The sequence below is a fragment of the Babylonia areolata genome, chromosome 12 (assembly GCF_041734735.1).
Source record: "Babylonia areolata isolate BAREFJ2019XMU chromosome 12, ASM4173473v1, whole genome shotgun sequence".
NCBI classification, from domain to species: Eukaryota; Metazoa; Mollusca; class Gastropoda; order Neogastropoda; family Buccinidae; genus Babylonia; species Babylonia areolata.
In genome coordinates this window covers 17,271,364-17,291,243 of record NC_134887.1, presented here as the reverse complement: position 1 = coordinate 17,291,243, position 19,880 = coordinate 17,271,364, and the positions used below count along the sequence as shown (strand labels likewise).

Genomic DNA, 19,880 nt, shown 5'->3' with positions numbered 1-19,880 from the left:
GGCAATCACTGTTTTTGATGGGGGCAATTTACTGTTTTTGATGGGGACAATTTACTGTTTTTTGGGGCAGTTTACTGTTTTTGATGGGGATAAATTACAGTTTTCAATGGGGACAATATACCATTTTCGATGGGGGCAATACTGTTTTTGATGGGAACAATTTACCACAAGAATATCACCAGACATCCTATCAAATGACTGTAACATTTCAGATCATGAAGGGATTTCTGGCATCCCCTGTGATAGTGATGGGCATTTCCACATGTCCCTTCAGTGGTACTATGACAGGCATTCAATGTCTGCAACAGTATTTAAGTTATATTCAGACTGGAATTTCATGTTCCTATTGAGCATTCCAGGAGCATACAGCATTCGTATTGTGTATCTATATCTGTAAGTTATGACAGTATCACATCCACTGTACTATAAGGGTCGATGAAAAGTTCAGGGTTATCTTTTTAACTGTTGCACTGGAATTTAATAATAAATATCATGAAATAAGAGCATCTGAAAAAAGAACAACATTACCATCAACAAAAACAAAGCTATGGCAACAACAAAATAACAAAAAGAAAACAACAGCAAACAATAACAACAAACAAAACCCACACAATAAACAAAAGCGTCAAAACTGAGCGATCAGCATTCGTGACAAGAACGTACCTGGAAAACCTAAGCTAGAACCAGCTCAGAAGCCATTCTGGAAGGATGCCTGAATCAGCTGTGGACCCTGCCAAAGAGAGCACAGCGCATCAAAACATCGTGGTCAGATGCCTGGCAGTCACAACTGCGTGAACGGACAACACAAAGAAATACACTTCATGGAAAACAGGAAATACGACAGTTCATGGAAAACAATCTACTGAAATTTGTGGAAAGAAAATCATATATGGGCCTGCTTTCTACAATCTGAACAATCCTGTAGAAATAATAAATGCTGCTTCCGGGAAAAAGGGAAACAAAGAAAACATGGCTACCAGAAAAAAGATAACACTGACTGTCCTGGATAACAGAATAACTCTGAGAAAACTGCTCTCATGATTCTACCTAAACATAGGGGAAAGCACACAAGTACACACACAACCCATCAGAACATACACAAAATCAGAGAGACATGCAGACAGTTTCCATTACATGTACACTTTTACATAAATCAAATTTCACAAACACATACTTCACAAAAATCACTGACAAAAACACATTCTTCAACTCTTCCTTCTCCTCACACACATATATGCACTCTTTTCATCCTCCCTCTCCTTTGCACAAATACATTCTATCCCCACTCTCCTTTGCACACACACACACACATTCTGTCCTCACTATCCTTTGCTCACAAACATTCTATCCTCTCCTTTGCACACACACATTCTATCCTTACTCTCCATTGCGCGCACACACACACACACACAATTCTATCCTCACTCTCCACTGCACACACACATTCTATTCTCTCCTTTGCACACACACACACACACACACACATTCTATCCCCACTCTCCTTTGCACACACACGCATTCTGTGTTTACTCTCCTTTGCCCACACAATATATCCTCATTCTCATTTGCACACACACACACATTCTATCCTCACTCTCCTTTGCGCACACATTCTATCTTCAGTCTTCTTTGAACACACACACACACATTCTATCCCCACTCTCCTTTGCACACACACACATTCTATCCTCACTATCCCTTGCACACACACACATTCTATCCCCACTCTCCTTTACACACACACATTCTATCCCCGCTCTCCTTTACACACGCACATTCTATCCCCGCTCTCCTTTACACACACACATTCTATCCCCACTCTCCTTTCCCGCTCTCCTTTACACACACACATTCTATCCCCATTCTCCTTTGAACAAACACACACATTCTATAATCACTCTCCTTTGCACAGACACACACATTCTATACTCACTCTCCTTTGCACACACATTCTATCCCCATTCTCCCTTGCATACACACACACACACTCTTTCACTCCAAGGCTCTCTCCCCCTCTCCACCCCCCCCCCCCCCAGCCCCCTGCCTCCAGCACACTTTCACCCCTCACACACACACACAAACAAAACCACACCACCACTCACAGCCAGTCCAGCAGGCCCAATCCCCCCAGCCCCCATGGGCAGGGCGGCAGCCGGAGTGAAGGTGGTGGCCGGCTGGGGGCTGGTAGCCTGCAGGTAGCCCAGCGTGTCCCCAGCATGCTGGTGGGCGTGGGCATGGGGGTGGTGGTGGTGGTAGGCCGCGGCGGCCGCCAACTCCAGGTGGGGGCTGGAGGAGGAGGCCGTGGAGAAGGGGCGGCTGTTGATGGGAGACCCCACAGAGGGGAAGGACTGCTGCGCCGCGGTCATGGCCAGCATCGTGGTGCCAGTGGCTGCAAGGAAGGGAGTGTGCGGAGACGGGGGTAAAAGTCAGTATGGGGTCGGTTTTGGTTGGTGGGTAGGGTTCAAATCCTTCATGGTTGGGGTGTATGGTGGTTGGTGATGCTATTTGTGTGGTGTCTTCTTTTCTTTGTGTGTGTGTGTGTGTGTGAGTGTGTATGTTAGTAGGTATAGTAGTAGTGGAGGGAAGGGGCTGGTTGTTGGTAGTGATGGTTTTCATGTGATGTTCGGTGGTTTTTTGTTTGTTTTTTGGTGTTTCTTTTTTTTTTCTTTGTGTGTGTGTGTGTGTGTGTGTGTGTGTGAATGTGTGTGTGTAGTAGCAGTAGGAGTAGCAGTAGAACTTCTTGTAGTAACAGTCTTGAATTCAATGTCTTTCCACTTGCAAATAATACAATGGAGGTGGTGAGCGTGTAAGGGAGAGGGAAGAGCGAGGATTGAAAGTGTGTGTGTTTGGTGTGTGTGTGTGTGTGTGTGTGTGTGTGTGTCTGTGTGCATGGTAGAGGGAATTTTGAGGCTGAAAAGAGAGCGAGAGAGCGAGACACAGAGTGTGTGTGTGTGCTTGTAAGGGAGACGGAATAGTGAGGATTGAAAGAGTGTTCACATGTGTGTCTGACGAGAAGGAACACTGGGCCGCTGTCATGATCAGCACAGTGGTACCCGCTGCCCAGTGCGGCATGGGGAAAGTCACAGCAAGGTTGGTAGGGTTCAAATCCGCGAAGGCCGTGTGGGGGAGAAGGTGCGTGTGGGTGGGAGGAGGGGTGTAGTGGCTGCAGTGTGCAGAGGGGGCCTGTTTTGAAGTGTTAGTTGGGAGGTAAATTTGGCAGGTGTATGTCTATGGAATGTGTAGCAGTAGTAGTAATAGTAATCTCAAATTAAAGCTGTTTTTTTCCACTAGTAATATTGGAAGGAAAAGACTGTGTTAATGTGTGCATGTATGGGAGTGGGGATTCAAAGAAATATGTGTGTATGTGTGTGTGAGAGAGAGAGGGGGGGGGGAGTAGAGAGTATTCACACACACACACACACACACACACTCACACAGTGTGTGTGTGTGTGTGCGCATGCACATGTGTATTTTTAAATTTAAAAAAAAATCTGTAATGCACATGTGCATGCGAGTTTGAATCATTTCATTTTGTTTTCAAATTTCAAACCAGCAGAACACCTTGCAGACCAAACTTACCTCCTCCTTTTGTCTCTCAGTTACTTCATCAGGTGATGGTCCACTGTGAAAATTTGTCTGACCAATTCTAACAACTTCTGAACGTGAACCAATTGCCATACCAGTGCAATGTCATGCTTGTTTGGTGTTTATATTGTTCTGTATTCATGATCACCGGACCTGTAAACTGTGATATTTCCATAAAATGTTTTGACAGTTGTTTTTGTTTTGTTTTGTTCGTGTTTAGTGTGAATGTGTCTGTGAGTACAGATGAAATTTCAGTACACTACAGCCCAAAGAATTTAATTAAGCATTCCTCACTGGCAAGAAGACAACAGCTTGATGAATTTTGTTTCAAAAACTTCTGGACTGATGAGCAAGGAAAGATGAATTTTCAAGAGTTCTGAAGAGAATTTAGGCAATGGCCCATGAATGTAAAAGGTTCTTGCACAAAAGAAAAAAAAAAGCTCTGTAAATGTAATGTGTTGTTTAATAGTTAAGCAAATAATGGCCGAAGAGTTTTAGAGACACCAGCACTGAAAGTGAATACCGGTAATCCTTTAGTGAGTTTATTGTCACTTAAAAAAAAAAACTAAATAAATTCTTTTAATTGCATGGGCAAGCTGAATGTTTCTTCGGTAGTAATGTAGGTGAAGGGTGTGTGGAAGGTCTTCTCAAAATTTTATTGATCAAAGGTAGCAAAGTCTTCATATGCTATTCTCTCATGTAAATGAGGACATGTATATTTAGCACTGAATGGAGGGTATGTTCTCTCCCAACATCAATTTGCTGATGAATCTGTCATGGCTGGTGCATGCTAGGCATTTTCATGTTTCTATAATCCATCAAATACACTACAGACAAGGATATCAATTTTGACATTTTGCATGCGTACACACACGCAGGTGGTTCAGGCACTAGAAGGTCTGCACATACGTTGATCAAGGAGATTGGAAAAATCTACCCTCACCCACCAAATGCCATGAGCCGGATTCGAATCCAGGACCTCCAGATTAAAACTCCAACACTTAAACCGCTTGGTTATTATGCTTGTAGGCCCGAACCAGGAATGGGACCCATAGGGTACCCTGGCAAAAATCTAGCAATCTGACCATTCAGCCACTCCACCCATCACCTCTCTCTGCATTTGTATGCAGCCTTGAGAACGAGAAATCGCTGGTTAGCTGTCATGACAAGTACAGTACCCATGATAAACTGCCTGTGTTTCACAATGCCAACTGCAGTTTGTCATTTCACCATGTCTGTTGATAATGCCTGGAGGAGAGAATACCAGACATTGCGCTGTTTACGAGTAATGTGTCTTGTGGGTTCTGTGCAGCTGAAGGCTTTTATTGCTCTTTGTTACCAAGAAGGAATTTGGTGTGTAGGATATTCTGCCACTGTTTACTTTCTTCTTAAAAAAAACAACTCATGTTTCTGTACTGTTGTCTGATATTGATATCTTATGAGGTGACAGTTATGTTGAATTCTGAGATGGATTGATCTCTTTTGTTGAGAGGGATCTGGTTATGTCATTTAAAAAGACGATTATGCATGGTTGTAATAAAGTAATGTCAGCAGGTACATACAAAATTTGAAACATCAATAACAAAAATTTTGAACTAAACTTCAGCAACTGCAATATTTTAAAAAAACTTTTCCTGTTGAACTGGACACAAGAATAAGAAACGAAAAGAAAAAGAAAAGAAAAAACAATTAGGGAGGGAAACCAAAAGGAAATCTAAGACTTAAGGGACAAAATCTTGGCAATTCTTTACTGTTCTTCATTAATCAATTTTGTGCTTGAACAGATTTCTTCATGTCAAATTTAGTCTGACTTATTTTTTCTTGAAGAGTAAACTTTTCCACAATTTAAGTGCCACTTCTATTATTCATGGCTACGTTTTCACCTAGTCAGATAATCAATGCCTAACACCCATGGAGATGATCTTAGGCTTGTGCTTTATGCAATGCTATCTGAAAATAAATCAGAAAGTATGCATATCAAGTCAGACTCTGTATACTGACCGTGTTAAGCAGTTAATTCAGAAACAGTAACATTTTACATCTTGATTATAAATTCTGATGTTAAAAAAACAAAACACCAAACATCTTGGTTACAGTAATTTTGATCTAATATTTGAGAGTGGGTGTTAACAAAAGCTGTGTCAACTCTTTTTTTCCTTCTGTTTTTTTAATGAATATCATTTATCAAGATCAATTGTGTGTTCTGACATAATCAAAAGCAGCACCTCATTCAAATGTGCAGATTCAGAATAAATTATGAATTCTAATATTGAGGAAAAAAACCCAACAAAACATGACTTGGGTGAAGCAATTTTGATCTGAAATTTGAAATTTCAGACAGACCACAAGGAGTCTTAAAAAAAAAAAAAGAAAAAAAGAAGAAAAAAAGAGGGTAAATGCTTTTCTGATTTTATGCTTGGCCTTCTCCTTTATCTGCTTCACATTTTGTGTGAAATCTTCAATTCAGTTAACTTAAAGCTTGGCCTTTCCTCTCACATCACATTCATCCAAATCTTTGTTATCCACATCACATTTTGGCTTGACATTGAAATCTACATCACGTTTCAACTAGTCTTTACATCTGCACATTTAACCCCTGTCTTTCTTGCATCATTATGAATTACATTCAGCCCAGTCATTTCTATCAGAATGTTTAATCTTATCCTTTGATCAGCACTCAAAACATTTAGCTACATCTTTCCAAACCATAGCTATCCAGGTCTTTATATATGTGTATTGCATTTATCAGGACTTTCCAATCACCTGATCTTACCAGAAGGTGAAAAATGTTTCCTTTGTGTTGTTGGAATTTAAAACACTATGTGCCTTTTTTTTGGTTTTGATTTTTGTTGTTGTTTTTTTTTCATTGGGAGCTTAACGGTTTCATATGCCTGCTGAAGTATAAATATTGACCAACTGAAGGCTTGGTCACTGGGAGAGTCACAGAGAGAGAGAGAGAGAGAGAGAGAGAGAGAGAGAGAGAGAGAGAGAGAGAGAGAGAGAGAATGACCAGGTGTGCCTGAGCAAGTATGAGCATAAAACAAGTATGTACATGAGAGTGTGCATGTAAACAAACGTGGGTGCGTTTAGTTTGACGACAGGGTTTCAATTCATTTTACTAGTGTCGGTTCCATAACAGATCATCTGGATACTGACATAAGCAAGGAGTTGTTGCTGCCAGTTATAAGCAAGAGCTTGAACTATCATCTAATGAATAAAAACAGTCCCTGAACTTATGCCACCTACCTCTGTTCACTGACCATTTCCAGGTGATCTCTCACAGGTCTACATGTCTACACAGCTACAAAATTCACAGGTGTGTTCTGAATCAAAGGATACCATGTTCTAGTGAATTGATCTGTGAATCAGCATCTGTGAAAACACATCATTTTCTTCAAGTACAGAAATGATGTCTTCCAAAGGTTAGATTTACAAGCAAAACAGACCCAGTTTCCATACCACTTTTTTTTTTTTTATAGCAGAAAGCTATAGAATATGAATCTAATGCCCATTTCCAGCACAATTTTTATGGTGTCCAATTTGGAAACTGGATATATATGGGGAACACCAAAGAAGATGTATTCACTAAAAGTTCAACAAAATTGTCTCTTTTAGTACATTTTTTGTTTTCTTGGGATATTTGTAGCTAGTTGGCCTCATGTCCTAAACAGAAACTTCCCATATACTCTTTTGTTTGTTTGTTTGTTTGCTTGTCCTTTTGATGTATTTTGGAACTAACCAGACCGGCAGCAAATATAACTTCTGTATGTTTCCCATTCTGATGCTGTGACTATGAATATGGTCATAGTCACATGAATACATGAAAAATGCCTGCATTTAAAATTCTTATTCTATTTTATAGTTCTGTTCTTTCCTCCTTAACCTCTGAGGACAACTGAGTTGGTTTTTAAAAAAAAAATATGCAATTCAATCAAAGAATGGTTCATATGTCTTAACACGAAACATAATCTGACAGTCCAATGACAGATTTTTGCTTATGTCCATGACTAATAACTAACTATACTGAAAGTTTCTCAAATTTCCATTCCTACATGGAAGCACTGACCTGGTAATCCCCCCACCCCTCCTCTTCTCCTCTTCCAAAAGCATAATTCCTATGACTGTTTTGCCCGTCTTGTTTTTCAAAACTGTACATTTCACAGAATTACTTGGTCTGACTCGTGAGAGATCAACTGAAAATAAGTGAACTGTGATGAGGTTCAGATGCTCACGTATTCTACAATGTCCATTAACCCAATCTGAATACCTGAAATTATTTACCAACAAATAATGAAACAGCAGGATGAACTCATGTATAAAGTGAACTCGTGTATAAAGTAAGTCCCTGCACTATTATAACCTGGCTATCTGAAGTCAACAAATTAAACATTCCTGCAATACCAAAACAAACAAAAGAAAAAAAAGGGTGAACATTCCGCCAGTTCCATCTCTACACTACAAATCTACATGGAAAGAATAATAAAGATACATCAAAACACAAACAGAACTATGAACATTTTGTTAAAAAGGTAACAAACTTGCAGCTACACCATGTAACTAGTCACTCTAGCAAGCATGTTCTGACAGGGAAAAACTGGCAACTGGCTTTTTTTTTTTTCCTTCCCCCCCATTTCACAAGCTGTGAGGAATTTTCTATTGTGCTTCAAGGTCGTGGTTGCAAACAATGCAGCAACAGTAGTTTCACAAACTACTAGAACAATTCATGCACAACTCCAAAAGCATGTCAACATCTACCACCCATCCACCATCCCCCCTCCCCTCATGAAAAAACACCAACCAAGCCAGAAGCCACATTGTCATAAGCACATGGTCTTAGGGAACCTGCTGATAGCCAGAAACTTGGGAGTAAAAAAGAAAAAAAAAGGAAAAAAAAAAGAAGAGAAAATGATCCAGCAATGGGACCAAAGTCATAAAGCAGCCAATCAACAAGTTCCCCAGAAAAATCATGTACTCATCAAGGACTGACAGACTGAAAAAAAAAAAAATTTTTTTTTCACTGCCAGAAAACACGAGCTCAACTACAGAACATACAAAGAGTTACAAAAAAAAAAAAAAAAAAAAAAAAAAAAAAAAAAAAAAGCCAATCAAGTGTTTTGTTGAGGTTTTTTTTTTTCACAAAGAGGAGGAAAAAGGTCAACCCACCAATGCTGGACCTGGCGAACGCATCCCTCATGAGGGGTGAGGTGCTGATGGGGAGGGAGTTGGAATCGCTACGCGGGGCGGGGAGAGCCAAGGGCCCTGCCCCGGCTGCAGCGGTGGTACCAAAATCAGCAAAAAGAGGGGAGGTGGCGGCTCGGTCACCAGTAGGGGTGGCGGTCAGCGCAGGGGGTGGTATAATGCCGTAACCAGCAATGCCTAGTCACATACAGAAGAAGGGGGGGAGGTTGGGGGGTGGGGGAAGGAGGGCGGTTGTGCAGCCTGTTAGTCGTCCTCCTCCATTTCCTCCTAGTTTGTTCCTAATTCCTTTTTTTTTTTCTGGTTTGATTTTTGTTGTTTTTTTGACAGTTTCTTTTTCTTTTTTTCCTTTTCATTTTAGTCTTTCCTTCTGCTTGATTTTTTCTTTCTTTCTTTCTTTTTTTCTTTTCCAGGGATGGGGTTCATTTTGTCCCTTTCTTCTTCTGGTTTTAAAAAATAAAGTTTTAAGCCATCTTCTATCAGTTTTATCTTTTCCAGTTTTTCTTACTTTTGGTGTTTGTTTTGCTTATTTCTAGATCTCTTTTCTTTCATATTTCGAAAATTCCTTCCTGGTTTGAATACAAAAGAAAAATCCAAAGAAATATTAAGTCTGAAGCTTTGAGGAATGTCGTACACAGTGGTAACACTGTGATATTCCTTTTGTTTTTCTCTTATTTTATTTTATTTTGTGTGTGTGTGTGTGTGTGTGTGTGTGTGTGTGTGTGTGTGTGTGTGTGAATACACTATCAAGACTATGTATTGTAAAATGTCTTGAAACTTTTTTTTTCTTTTTCATGGAACAAATTCTGTTCTGAGCCAGAAATTGGAATTTGATTTTTTTCAAATATTATTTTTCATCTGAAAATGCTCTGGAACATATGCAGATTTTGTTAATTTATTCATTGATAATTCTTAATTTTACTGATTAATAAAAACAATACTTTTCAGTAATAAATCAATTATATTTTCACAGTGACAGATACTTTTGGTGTGCATCCTTGATAAATTTGTTCACTTTATGAAATGCAGATTAACAGAAAAAAAGGAAAGAAAAAACTGTTTTAAAACTGAAATGTTTTGAGGGCTCTACTATCATGAAATTAATTTCATGAAAGAAAAGTGGACTTACCAGTATCTTTATTTTTTTTTTTTTCTTTTCTGCTTACTGTTTTCTGCTCTATTACTTTTTTTTATTTTCATATTGATCAGACTTTCTTTCTTCAATTCATTTTATTTTTTCTTATTTTGCTTTTCATTGTTGGCTTTTCAGTGATGTTTCTTGAATTTTTTTCTTTGTTGTCAAAATGGCAATACAATTTTTTTTATTCACTTTCATTTCTGTGAAATAGGAGAAGTAGGAACAAACTTTTTTTGCTTTTCTGGTGCAGGCATTACTGGTCTCCCCCAACGCACATACACACACATACACTGAACTACATACATACACAAATAAATCTACATTGATGCTGTTAACTAGCTCACTACATTTCAACACTGCTTTGCTAGAAAGAAGGCAAGACAAAATAATCTCTCTACACATCAAGAAAGAACTTCTGTGTTCTGTACACTTAGTGAATATACTCGTGTGCTTTGAGAGAGAGAGAGAGAGAGAGAGAGAGAGAGAGAGAGAGAGAGAGAGAGAATATCAAGTCTGTAATTTTTGAAGTCTTCCTTAAATCTATATAAAAAAACAACAAAAAAACAAAAACAAAACAAAACAACAACAAACAAAAAAAAAAAAAAACAAAAAAAAAACAAAACCCTTAATTGTCTGTGTTTTACACAGACTCATGCACCTGGTTTATTAAATTTTTAGTCAAACTAATTTTTTTAATTTTATTTGGTGGTCACCAATGACTATTCATCTACAACACTACAAAGCAAGCAAAAACTTGACAAAGAATAGTGTGCAGTGCCACAGGGGAGTCTGTACAGTAAATACCATGCACAAGAATGGCAGGCGGTAAACAAACTGGTTAACATGTTTCACCGTTATCAACAATCATGGTGTTTCATTGCGCCAGATCAAAACACAGCAAATAACAATGAACAAGATTCAGCTATGAACAGGACAAACATATTCATAAAAACGAGAAACAAACAAATTATCAAAAAAAAAAAAAAAAAAAAAAGTAAACATAACATGGGTAATTAAGCACACCCCTTAACAGACACACAAATGCACATGAAAACCACAAACTTGCACAAACAGATTTCAAAATATATCAGGTACACTTAAGAATGTGCATCAAGTGAAACGGGCATGAATCTATTATGCCTGTTGAAAAACCAACCAACATTAGAGTTTATAAGAAATGTTTAACTCATACACAGACAAATATACAAATAAATAAATTGACATATAAAAGTGACATCTCGGTAGCAAAATGGAGTCATGATTAACTTTTTCAAAATGATTATGGATATTCTAGTTTACAGGCATTCATACTTGAAAAAAAAAATCTTTTTCTCTGTCATGACCAGTACATTAATAACATTACTAATATATACTAATGTGACAATCAACTGCTTATATTTTAATATGATTCGGTATTGTGACTTTTTGTTCGAAAAACTGAAAGGTTCTCTGTTTCAAACTTCTCTCCAAAACAGAACATTCAATCATGAAATATGAAATTAGTTTTGAATGTTGTCCCACAAAAACAACAACAACAGGGGAATATATAGTTTAACCTCAATGTATCTGCGGGAAAAAAAACCCCCTAAACAACAACGCAACATAACATTTCAGCCCATCGTTCTTTATGTTGACAGCAAAGGGATCATTTGAATGAGAATTATTTCTGACCAATCAAAGGCTGACAACATGATTCCACATGGCAGATAAATCCAGAAATTGTATTTTGCACACAGAATTTACCATTTCTGTTAGTTGTGCGTTTTTTTTGGTCTCCCCCCCCCCCCACCCCCCCCCCTTGCTCTTGGACAATTCAGAACCATCACAGTGAACATCTTTTTAATGTACACTTTTATCATGAATCAAGAGCTTTTCTTAAAAAAAAAAAAAAAAAAAAAAAAAAAATCAAACCACAAAACCAAATCATATTACTTACACCTCAATTAAACTGCCCAAGTCACTTTTTATTTTATTTTATTTATTTTTTAACTTAAAATGATGCGGTGCACACTCATATGAACATTAACAGCTCCAACCAAGCACAGAAAACATCTCTTGCAAAACACCAAGCAAAAAATACACCAAGTTACAAGTACCAGACACTACAAGATCAATTCCAGAAAAAAAAGCTTTTTCTGCAGTGTCAACCATATGCACTCAAACTTCAGGCATGAGAAGGTACATTACAAATGCAGGACAATGTCATACAATTCATGGAATAAAAAACCAAAACAAAACATTCAAAGGAATACCAAGTGCACCATACAGGTCACCAGCACTATATTCAAAGCAGTCAGTAGCTACACATGCCACATACACAGCTACAAGTCAAGAATCATGGAAAGATGACAGACCACTTGGCTACATTACACACATTAAGAGGAAGAAAGCTTTAAAAGAGAGAAACACTCTCTGGGAAACGGAAATGTGTAGAATGAAAAAGAGTATGAAATCAAACAATACAGGATCACGTCACCGGAGAAATAGACTGCGAAATTTGACAGGAAATTTAGTGGAACTTTTAGAAATTCAGAAGATGAGCAGTATGGATGAGTGTACCTATATGTCTTGTGTCTTAATGTGCAGTTTCCCTGCCTGATACAATCCCAAATGTGAAGCATAAGAACGGTTACAACAGAAATCCACTTGAATACATGAGTATCGCACAGCAGCTCACAATCTGCAGTCCATCTCACCAGAAGGCACACCACAAAAATTTAGGAAAAATTTTCCAATTCAATTTTTTTCAGGGACAGTCACCTTGTCCACTGTAAATTACTGAATTGTTGTTTTTGAAAGAAAAAACCCAACAACTATTCACGTTCAAAATATTTGATAGCTAATGATCTTTTCCTTCAAAGGCACTGTCAAAGTTTGCCCAGTATTAAATTAATGATGGTTTTACTGAAACTTCCGTAAAAGCCTAATTGACGCTCATGAAGAATTACAACTTTCTAGCCACAACACATCTAACATCCGGCAGGATAAAATGAGAATGGAACGGGAACTTCTCATTGCTACACAACAACATGGCACCTGAATCCACAACACAGTACAGAAACAAAGTTGAACCAAAGATGTATATGTAAGATAACAGCAAGGGGACACCACAATACCCAATACAGCTACTATAACAGTTACAAAAAAATATTCTCCCCTTTTTTCTTCCAAAATGAAAAAAAAAAAAAAAAAAAAAAAGAAAAAAGAAAGAAAGAAAGGGAGAATAAAAAGTACAATACATAATCCTACATGGCCTTTCTCTCCCTTTGAAAAAATTCAAAGTTGCAAAAGTGACAGAAGCACTGTTTCTTTCCCTTTTTTTTTTTTTTTTTTTGAAAATTCTTTTCTCTGCCAGAATGATCTTCCTATGGCAGAAGAAGAAATGCGGGCAGGAGAGAAGGGCAGAAAAATAAAAGATCTAGTGGTGTACATTTTCCCCCTTGCTTACCAGGTGCCATGCCATGAATTCCCATAATGCCCCTGGAAGGTGTGCGAGAGATGGAACGTGAAGCGAGAGTGCGAGCCGCTGCAGCGGTCTGACCAATCACTTGCCCCAGCCCTGTGACATTGTATTGTAAAATGGACCAGTCAGATTCCTGTGCCTGGGACATTGTACTGTGAAATGGACCTATCAGATTACCGCCTCTGTGACACTGTATTGTAAAATGGACCAATCAGATTACAATCCCTGTGACACTGCATTGTAAAATGGACCAATTATGTTACTGTTAACAAAACTGTTGTACCCTTAGAGCGAAAATGGTCAACCGAGTGCTTTCACATGAATAATGACTACAATTGCTACAAAACTAAACTGGCAGGATATTTATGATTTTAAAAATTGCTACAGTCTACACTGTTCAACTGGCAGGGGTTTTTCTACATAAATACAGACTAAAAGTACTGCAAATCTAGACAGAATGGCAGGATTCTAAATACTTATGAATTCATAAACTCCTACAGAACATACTGATCAACTGAATGGCTTTAAAGACTACAACTATAAATCTAGACACAAGGATGGGTTCAGAATTTGCGAAATTTCTAACTAATATTTTGCTATTCCTAATAATATTTACAAACATACCATTACATGCCTTGTCTAAAATAATTTTAACACTTAGCTGACTACACTGTCAATCTGCTATGAATTCAGACAACTTTGTTTACCAGGTGACAATAAAGGCCACCCAAAAACCCCCAACCCTTTTAAGCCCTTTTCAATATATGCACTATGAATTTATTATATACATATCTATATAAAAGTTCAAAGAATGGATTTATGAGTAATATATCTAAAATGTTTAAACATCTTTGCAACATCATCCATGTGTATCTGTGAAGTGTCCTATTGTTTTGAACTATGCTTGGCAGCAATTATCCCTTTGTTAGTACTTTAATGAACACATGAGAACAAATGTGAGAAAAAACAAAGAAGAGAGCGAGCAAGAGAAAGAGAGAGAGAGAGAGAGGGAGAGAGAGAGAGAGAGAGAGGAGAGGGAGAGAGAGTGTGTGTGTGTGTGTCAATAACAGCTTTCCTACTACCATCACCAACTGAGCACACCACAGTACAAGTTACGAGACTGTCACGTAAGACCAGGGTTCTGTACATGTCTTGTTGAAAATGCTTTATTTCAACATCATTTCAATCCATCATCACATTAAAAAAAGTAGATGCCATCAAAATCAGTAAGAGGGCAGGAAATTGGTGGGTGTAACAAGGATAAAGAAAGGTTCACAATAATTCTTAAAAAGCACAAATAAATAAAAGGAAATAATAAAAAGTAAAACCCAATAATACATTTACATAAACAAACATATAAAACAACTCATGGAACATTCTACAAGTACCAATGCACTTTTTTTCCAAAAACAATCTAGATGAACACTTGTTGTTAACTTATTTAAGAACACCAGACATTTGTTCTTAGAACAATTTCAAAATATTTAACTTCCCAATTTATAAAAGAAAAATCCATTCTCAAAATATTTAACTTCCCAATTTATAAAAGAAAAATCCATTCCAATGGACCTTGTTTTCCAGTACCAATGTCACATTTTTTCTGAATTGTCATTATGCTCACCCAATGAAAATGACGTTAAGAACAACAAAAATATCAACAGATTTCTTCAATCACACAAAAAAGCTACAGATCACAGAAGCCATTTTCTAAAAGTCAAGATTTTTAATTGATTATATGATTCAGTTTCCTTTTAAATTACACACATCTTTAACAGGTTAATTAAAATCATTACAGCAAAATTTCCATCATTTTTCTGTGTGGAATTTCTATTTAATTCTTTCAAGTTTCCTGACTGAGAGTTTCAGAACATACAGGGTGTTGATCAGATCAGTTCATGGTCTTGTATTCTCTGATGACATGACAGGTGGGCTGATCATACATGAACTATCTTATTTCTTTTTGGCATAGTATTTTTCCCCAAAACAAAATAATTTCAATTTGTGACATTGAAAAAAAAAATTGTAAATTTTATTCATAACTGTTTTTGTACAAACAGAATAACTGACTTGAAATCAGCTAAACAGAATAAAATAAAACAGATATCAAAGAAAAAAGACACACCCATTTGTAGTTTTTGCTGAAAATTGTGGCCCCAACCAGAATCTTTTTATCTCACCAAAATTCAAATGTACTTAATTCTTGTTGCTGATAATTAAAATGTACTTAATTCTTAGTGCTGATAGTTTTCTTTTCTGCCTTTTTTGCAGGTCATTGGATAACCTGTTCAAGCAACAATTCAAATAGTAATGATGAAAACTACAGTAACAACATTTACTGATTAAAATAACAGTTTATTCCAGTATTTTCATAAAAAAAAACCAAAAAGAAAAGAGCAAACACAAAGGGAAGACCAAGTAAGAAGACCAACCATTTTAGCAAATCATTCATGATAAAGTTTAACAAAGAGACGCAAACAAAACAACTTATAAATCAAACAGAAAAAACAACAACAAAAAAACACAATCAAAAACTTGAACACCCCCCCCCCCCCCCCATCTTCTTCTCCAAAAATAAATCCATAATAAAACAGATAAAAAATATAGAGAAAAGAATCAAGAACAATAAAAATGAAAATAAGAATTAACGCATGAAAAACAGTTAATTTTCACATGAAGAAAAAATAAGAGAGAGAGAGAGAGAAAAAAAAGACAAATTAGAGAAAAGCACAAAAATGGCACCACCATTTCTCTGAAAACATTGTGGGTGGGTGGGGTGGGGGGGGGGGGGGGTGAGGAGGAGGAGGAGGAGGAGGAGTGGGAGGAGACAGACAGATAGGTTAAAATGTGGAATAAACGTCACACGTACATTTACAAACATGGAGGCCAGCGCTGTTACAACTGTAAAACGATTTTACACAAAATGTGCAGCCTGAGGTTTTTGACAACCCCAACCCACACCATTGTTTCAATGACACAGAAAAAAACAACAAAGAAAAAACAAAAAAAATCAAAACCAGAACAGAACCCAAGAATCCACAATAAATACCGTTAATATGATTTATATACAATGGTTCAATGTAAGGGGTGGGGGTGGTGGGTGGGGATGGGGGGATGCAAGCACATCAAACAGGTTGGGGCAGCAGATGCTGCTGGTTCATGTATAATTATGAACACACACACACGAGAGTTTACCAGTATAAGATAAAAAACATGAAGTGAAGAACCATACATATTGATCACAATAAAAACAACAACAACAACAAGAACACTTCACATTAAAAGCAAACAACCGTGTTCAAATTCATAATTCGATTCACACATGTATACACACCCGTACGTCATAGTGTTATCCCCCACACCCAATCCCACACCCATAATCCCCTTACACCTGCTTGGTTGTTTATTTCTTTTCCAAACTGACAGGCTTTTGCAAACTAACTATGTAATAACCTGAGCATATGATTCAAATCCAGCTCTTTTTTTTTTCTTTCAAATTCTGAAGACAAAGGTGTCACTGCATTTTCATTTGCAGAGACGAGATCAAGGTTTTCTGTTTTGCGTTCTCTGCAGCAAATACACACCCATGTGCCGCTTGTTTTAGTCACTTTAGAAAAGAAAGGGCTCCACTTGCAACTTGCTTTCGTCACTTAAAAAACAGGGCTATACTTTCCAAAAATAATATTAAAGAAAAAGACAGAGCCAGGATTCTTGTCTCAAGGTTTCACTATGATGCAGGAACCCCTTTCTCTCTTAGTCATAGATCATTCCAGATACAGCAGTTCAAAGCTTAGAGCTTACATTACAATGAGACTGACCCATTCAAAAAATAGTCCTTGTTCTTGCACTCATTCTTGAGAAACCGATTTGTGCGACAACTGAGCAAGTGAGTGCTCGCTCTTGTGCTTGACTGAATCCGTTCAACTTTCAAACATGCAAGCCGAAAAATGAGAAAGTACCATCATTCAATCAGAGTTAAGGGGAAGGTCAATGCATCGAATGAAGAAGAAAAATCAAGCAATGGAAGAGCCTTTACAACAGCTTTCTTCATCCCAAGCAAATGTTTTCTTTTGAGCTCTAACCTAGGAAATGTATGTTGTTGCTTATTGTCCAGCCGACTGCACAAAGCCATATCAAGACTGCCCAAGCGGACACATTTCTCCTTGGAATTTTCACTGCATTGAGGACCAGCATGAATGAAAAATGCCTCCAACGCTTATTGTGTTTCAAGGCTGCCTGTCACCACACAAAGCAAAGAATATGCTATGCGCTCACTGGTGGCATGCCATGGCAATAATTTTGCTTTCTTTAATTCCAACATTAAATTACACTAAATCCCTGATCACCTGCTTGTACGTGACAACAAAAACCGAATGAAAGTTGCAGTAGAGTAAGACTCCCCCCCCTCCACCCCTTGTTTTAATTTTTGGTGTGCGAGTATATAATTATGTGATCATGCTTGCTCTGAGCAAAGTGATGTAAGTGCTTACATCATGGTCTCTTCTTAGAACTACAGATGTACAAGGCAACATGACTTCTCTCTGAATTCAACACTGACATTAGACGTTGTTGCTCATAGTCCAGCCACCCACACGTGGCTACTTTAACATGAAATGTTATGAGTTTAAAGGAAAAAAAAAGGAAAAGAAAAAAAGTATCTTACACATGTTAGTAAAATGAATTCCCCTTCAATCAATTATCACATCATGAACTTCTTTCCTCAGCAAGGAGTTTAATCTGTAGGGATACCAATTTTCTCTCACAATTCCCTTGGTTTATCCTCTTGCTAACATCTCTTTCTACACATGTTTCTCCCCTTAGCCTACCCATTTGATATATTTTCTTCTCTTTTTTTCCCACTGAATATGAGATTTGCACACTTAAAAAAAAAAAAAAAAAAAAAAAAAAAAAAAAAAAATACACACACAAGAGATAGAAAAAGAAAGAGCCCAACAACAATTTGGGCTGTGGTCAAGCAATCTCCTTTCATTCATGTTCAAACACAGAAAATACATTAGTTCGTTGAACACACACAAAGACCTAAAAGCTATTTTGACCAAACTGATGCGATCTTACCAGGTCAATGAAAACAACAAACCCCTTGCAAAATGTATTCCCTTTGAGAGAGAGAGAAAAAAAAAAGAAAAGAAAAAAGAAAAAAAAAAGAGGTGAGGTTTGGATTGTGACAAGGAGGTAGAGTATGGGGGTGGTATATATCATATCTAAGATTTCTATTGTATACCATAATCTACTTTAATATGCCTTTACAACTAATCCTATTTGTACTATTTATCTTCTTTTTTTAACACAGGGCATTAAGTTTTGTATTGCTGCCAGTCACAGAGAGAGAAAAGAAACATCAAATATACAACTGACAGAAAGTTACAGACAAACTTTCACAGACTTCCATTATAATCAAATTTTATGTCACCACTTCCTCTAAAGTTCTGTGAGCATTGCTCTACTGAAACATCTGTCACAAAATCATGTTAAGTTTGATCACTGTTTTGTACCTGTTTGGCTAGTGACACAGTGGAACTAGATTATGCATGTTAAAGATCCTGCAACACATTTCATGCAAATGCACACACTATAAAATCACCACTGAAAAGGGACTGCTTAACTGGTGGGGTAAAAGCTCTTGTGCAGTCGAAGGTTGGGAAGATTACTCATTTCGAACTAAGTAAAATGATTCAGACCTGAGCAAACTTGGATTAATGACTTTCTATCAAATGATGAAACATGACAAGGTTGCACAGTCTGATTGTTGTTCAATGCTATCTAAACAAATCATAGCTTTCAGGAAGCGGTCTTTAACTTTCTGTCAGAAGTACTTCAACATGATTATCCAAAAATGATTCATAGATCTTTTGCTGGTTCTCCTAGTTATTGCTTCAGTTTATTGTCAGTTTCATGTCAAATATCACAGATATGATTTGGCAGAAAAATCAACAAATATGGAGAGTTTTGATTATGGGAAACTCCTATCTCTCAACACAGTCAATAAAATTTGCTAAACGTTCACCTAGAAACACCCAGCTGTCCTGTCCTTTTACACAATAAATTCACTAGAACTCCTAATGTTTTTCATGACAGAAAGAATGAAAAAAAAAGTATCACAGTGAGGGAAGGACAGAAAAGGAAAGGGAAGAAAGAGGGGTTTCAATCCATAATGTCATTTCTCTTTTCATTAACCCTCTCACAAATGCTTCCTAGTCCTTCCTAGTGGCTGGAATAAATGCAGAGGGTTAACTTCATCCAAATTTCAGACCCATTTCAAAAGAAGCTTAGATTTTAAAACAACTGCAAAAGTTGATCCCAAACTAACCACGCAGAAACTGTATCAAATTTTTGTTTCCTGAAAATGGGGTGGGGAATCAGAGGTGAGCGCCAGTCATGGAACAGAACTCCAAGAAAAAGCTGAAAGTTTATTTCAGTTTCAACAGCAGAAAGTCCTTATTTCCAGCTCTTCAAGAAGACTTAAGGAGGGCAAGGTTCTTT

At 37.4% G+C, this 19,880-nt stretch overlaps 1 protein-coding gene across 1 annotated transcript in view; it reads right to left on the bottom strand.

Annotated features, from left to right (window-relative positions):
- Nucleotides 1-663: 663 nt before the first annotated feature.
- LOC143288082 (uncharacterized) overlaps nucleotides 664-19,880 on the bottom strand; it is a 361,766-nt gene continuing 342,549 nt past the window's right edge. Inside the window, exons 13-15 of the mRNA XM_076596359.1 lie at nucleotides 8,749-8,961; nucleotides 2,103-2,389; nucleotides 664-730 (exon numbers count right to left, since the gene is read on the bottom strand). Coding sequence (XP_076452474.1) covers nucleotides 689-730; nucleotides 2,103-2,389; nucleotides 8,749-8,961 — 542 coding nt within the window. The 3' untranslated portion in view covers nucleotides 664-688. The remainder of the gene's footprint in view (nucleotides 731-2,102; nucleotides 2,390-8,748; nucleotides 8,962-19,880) is intronic.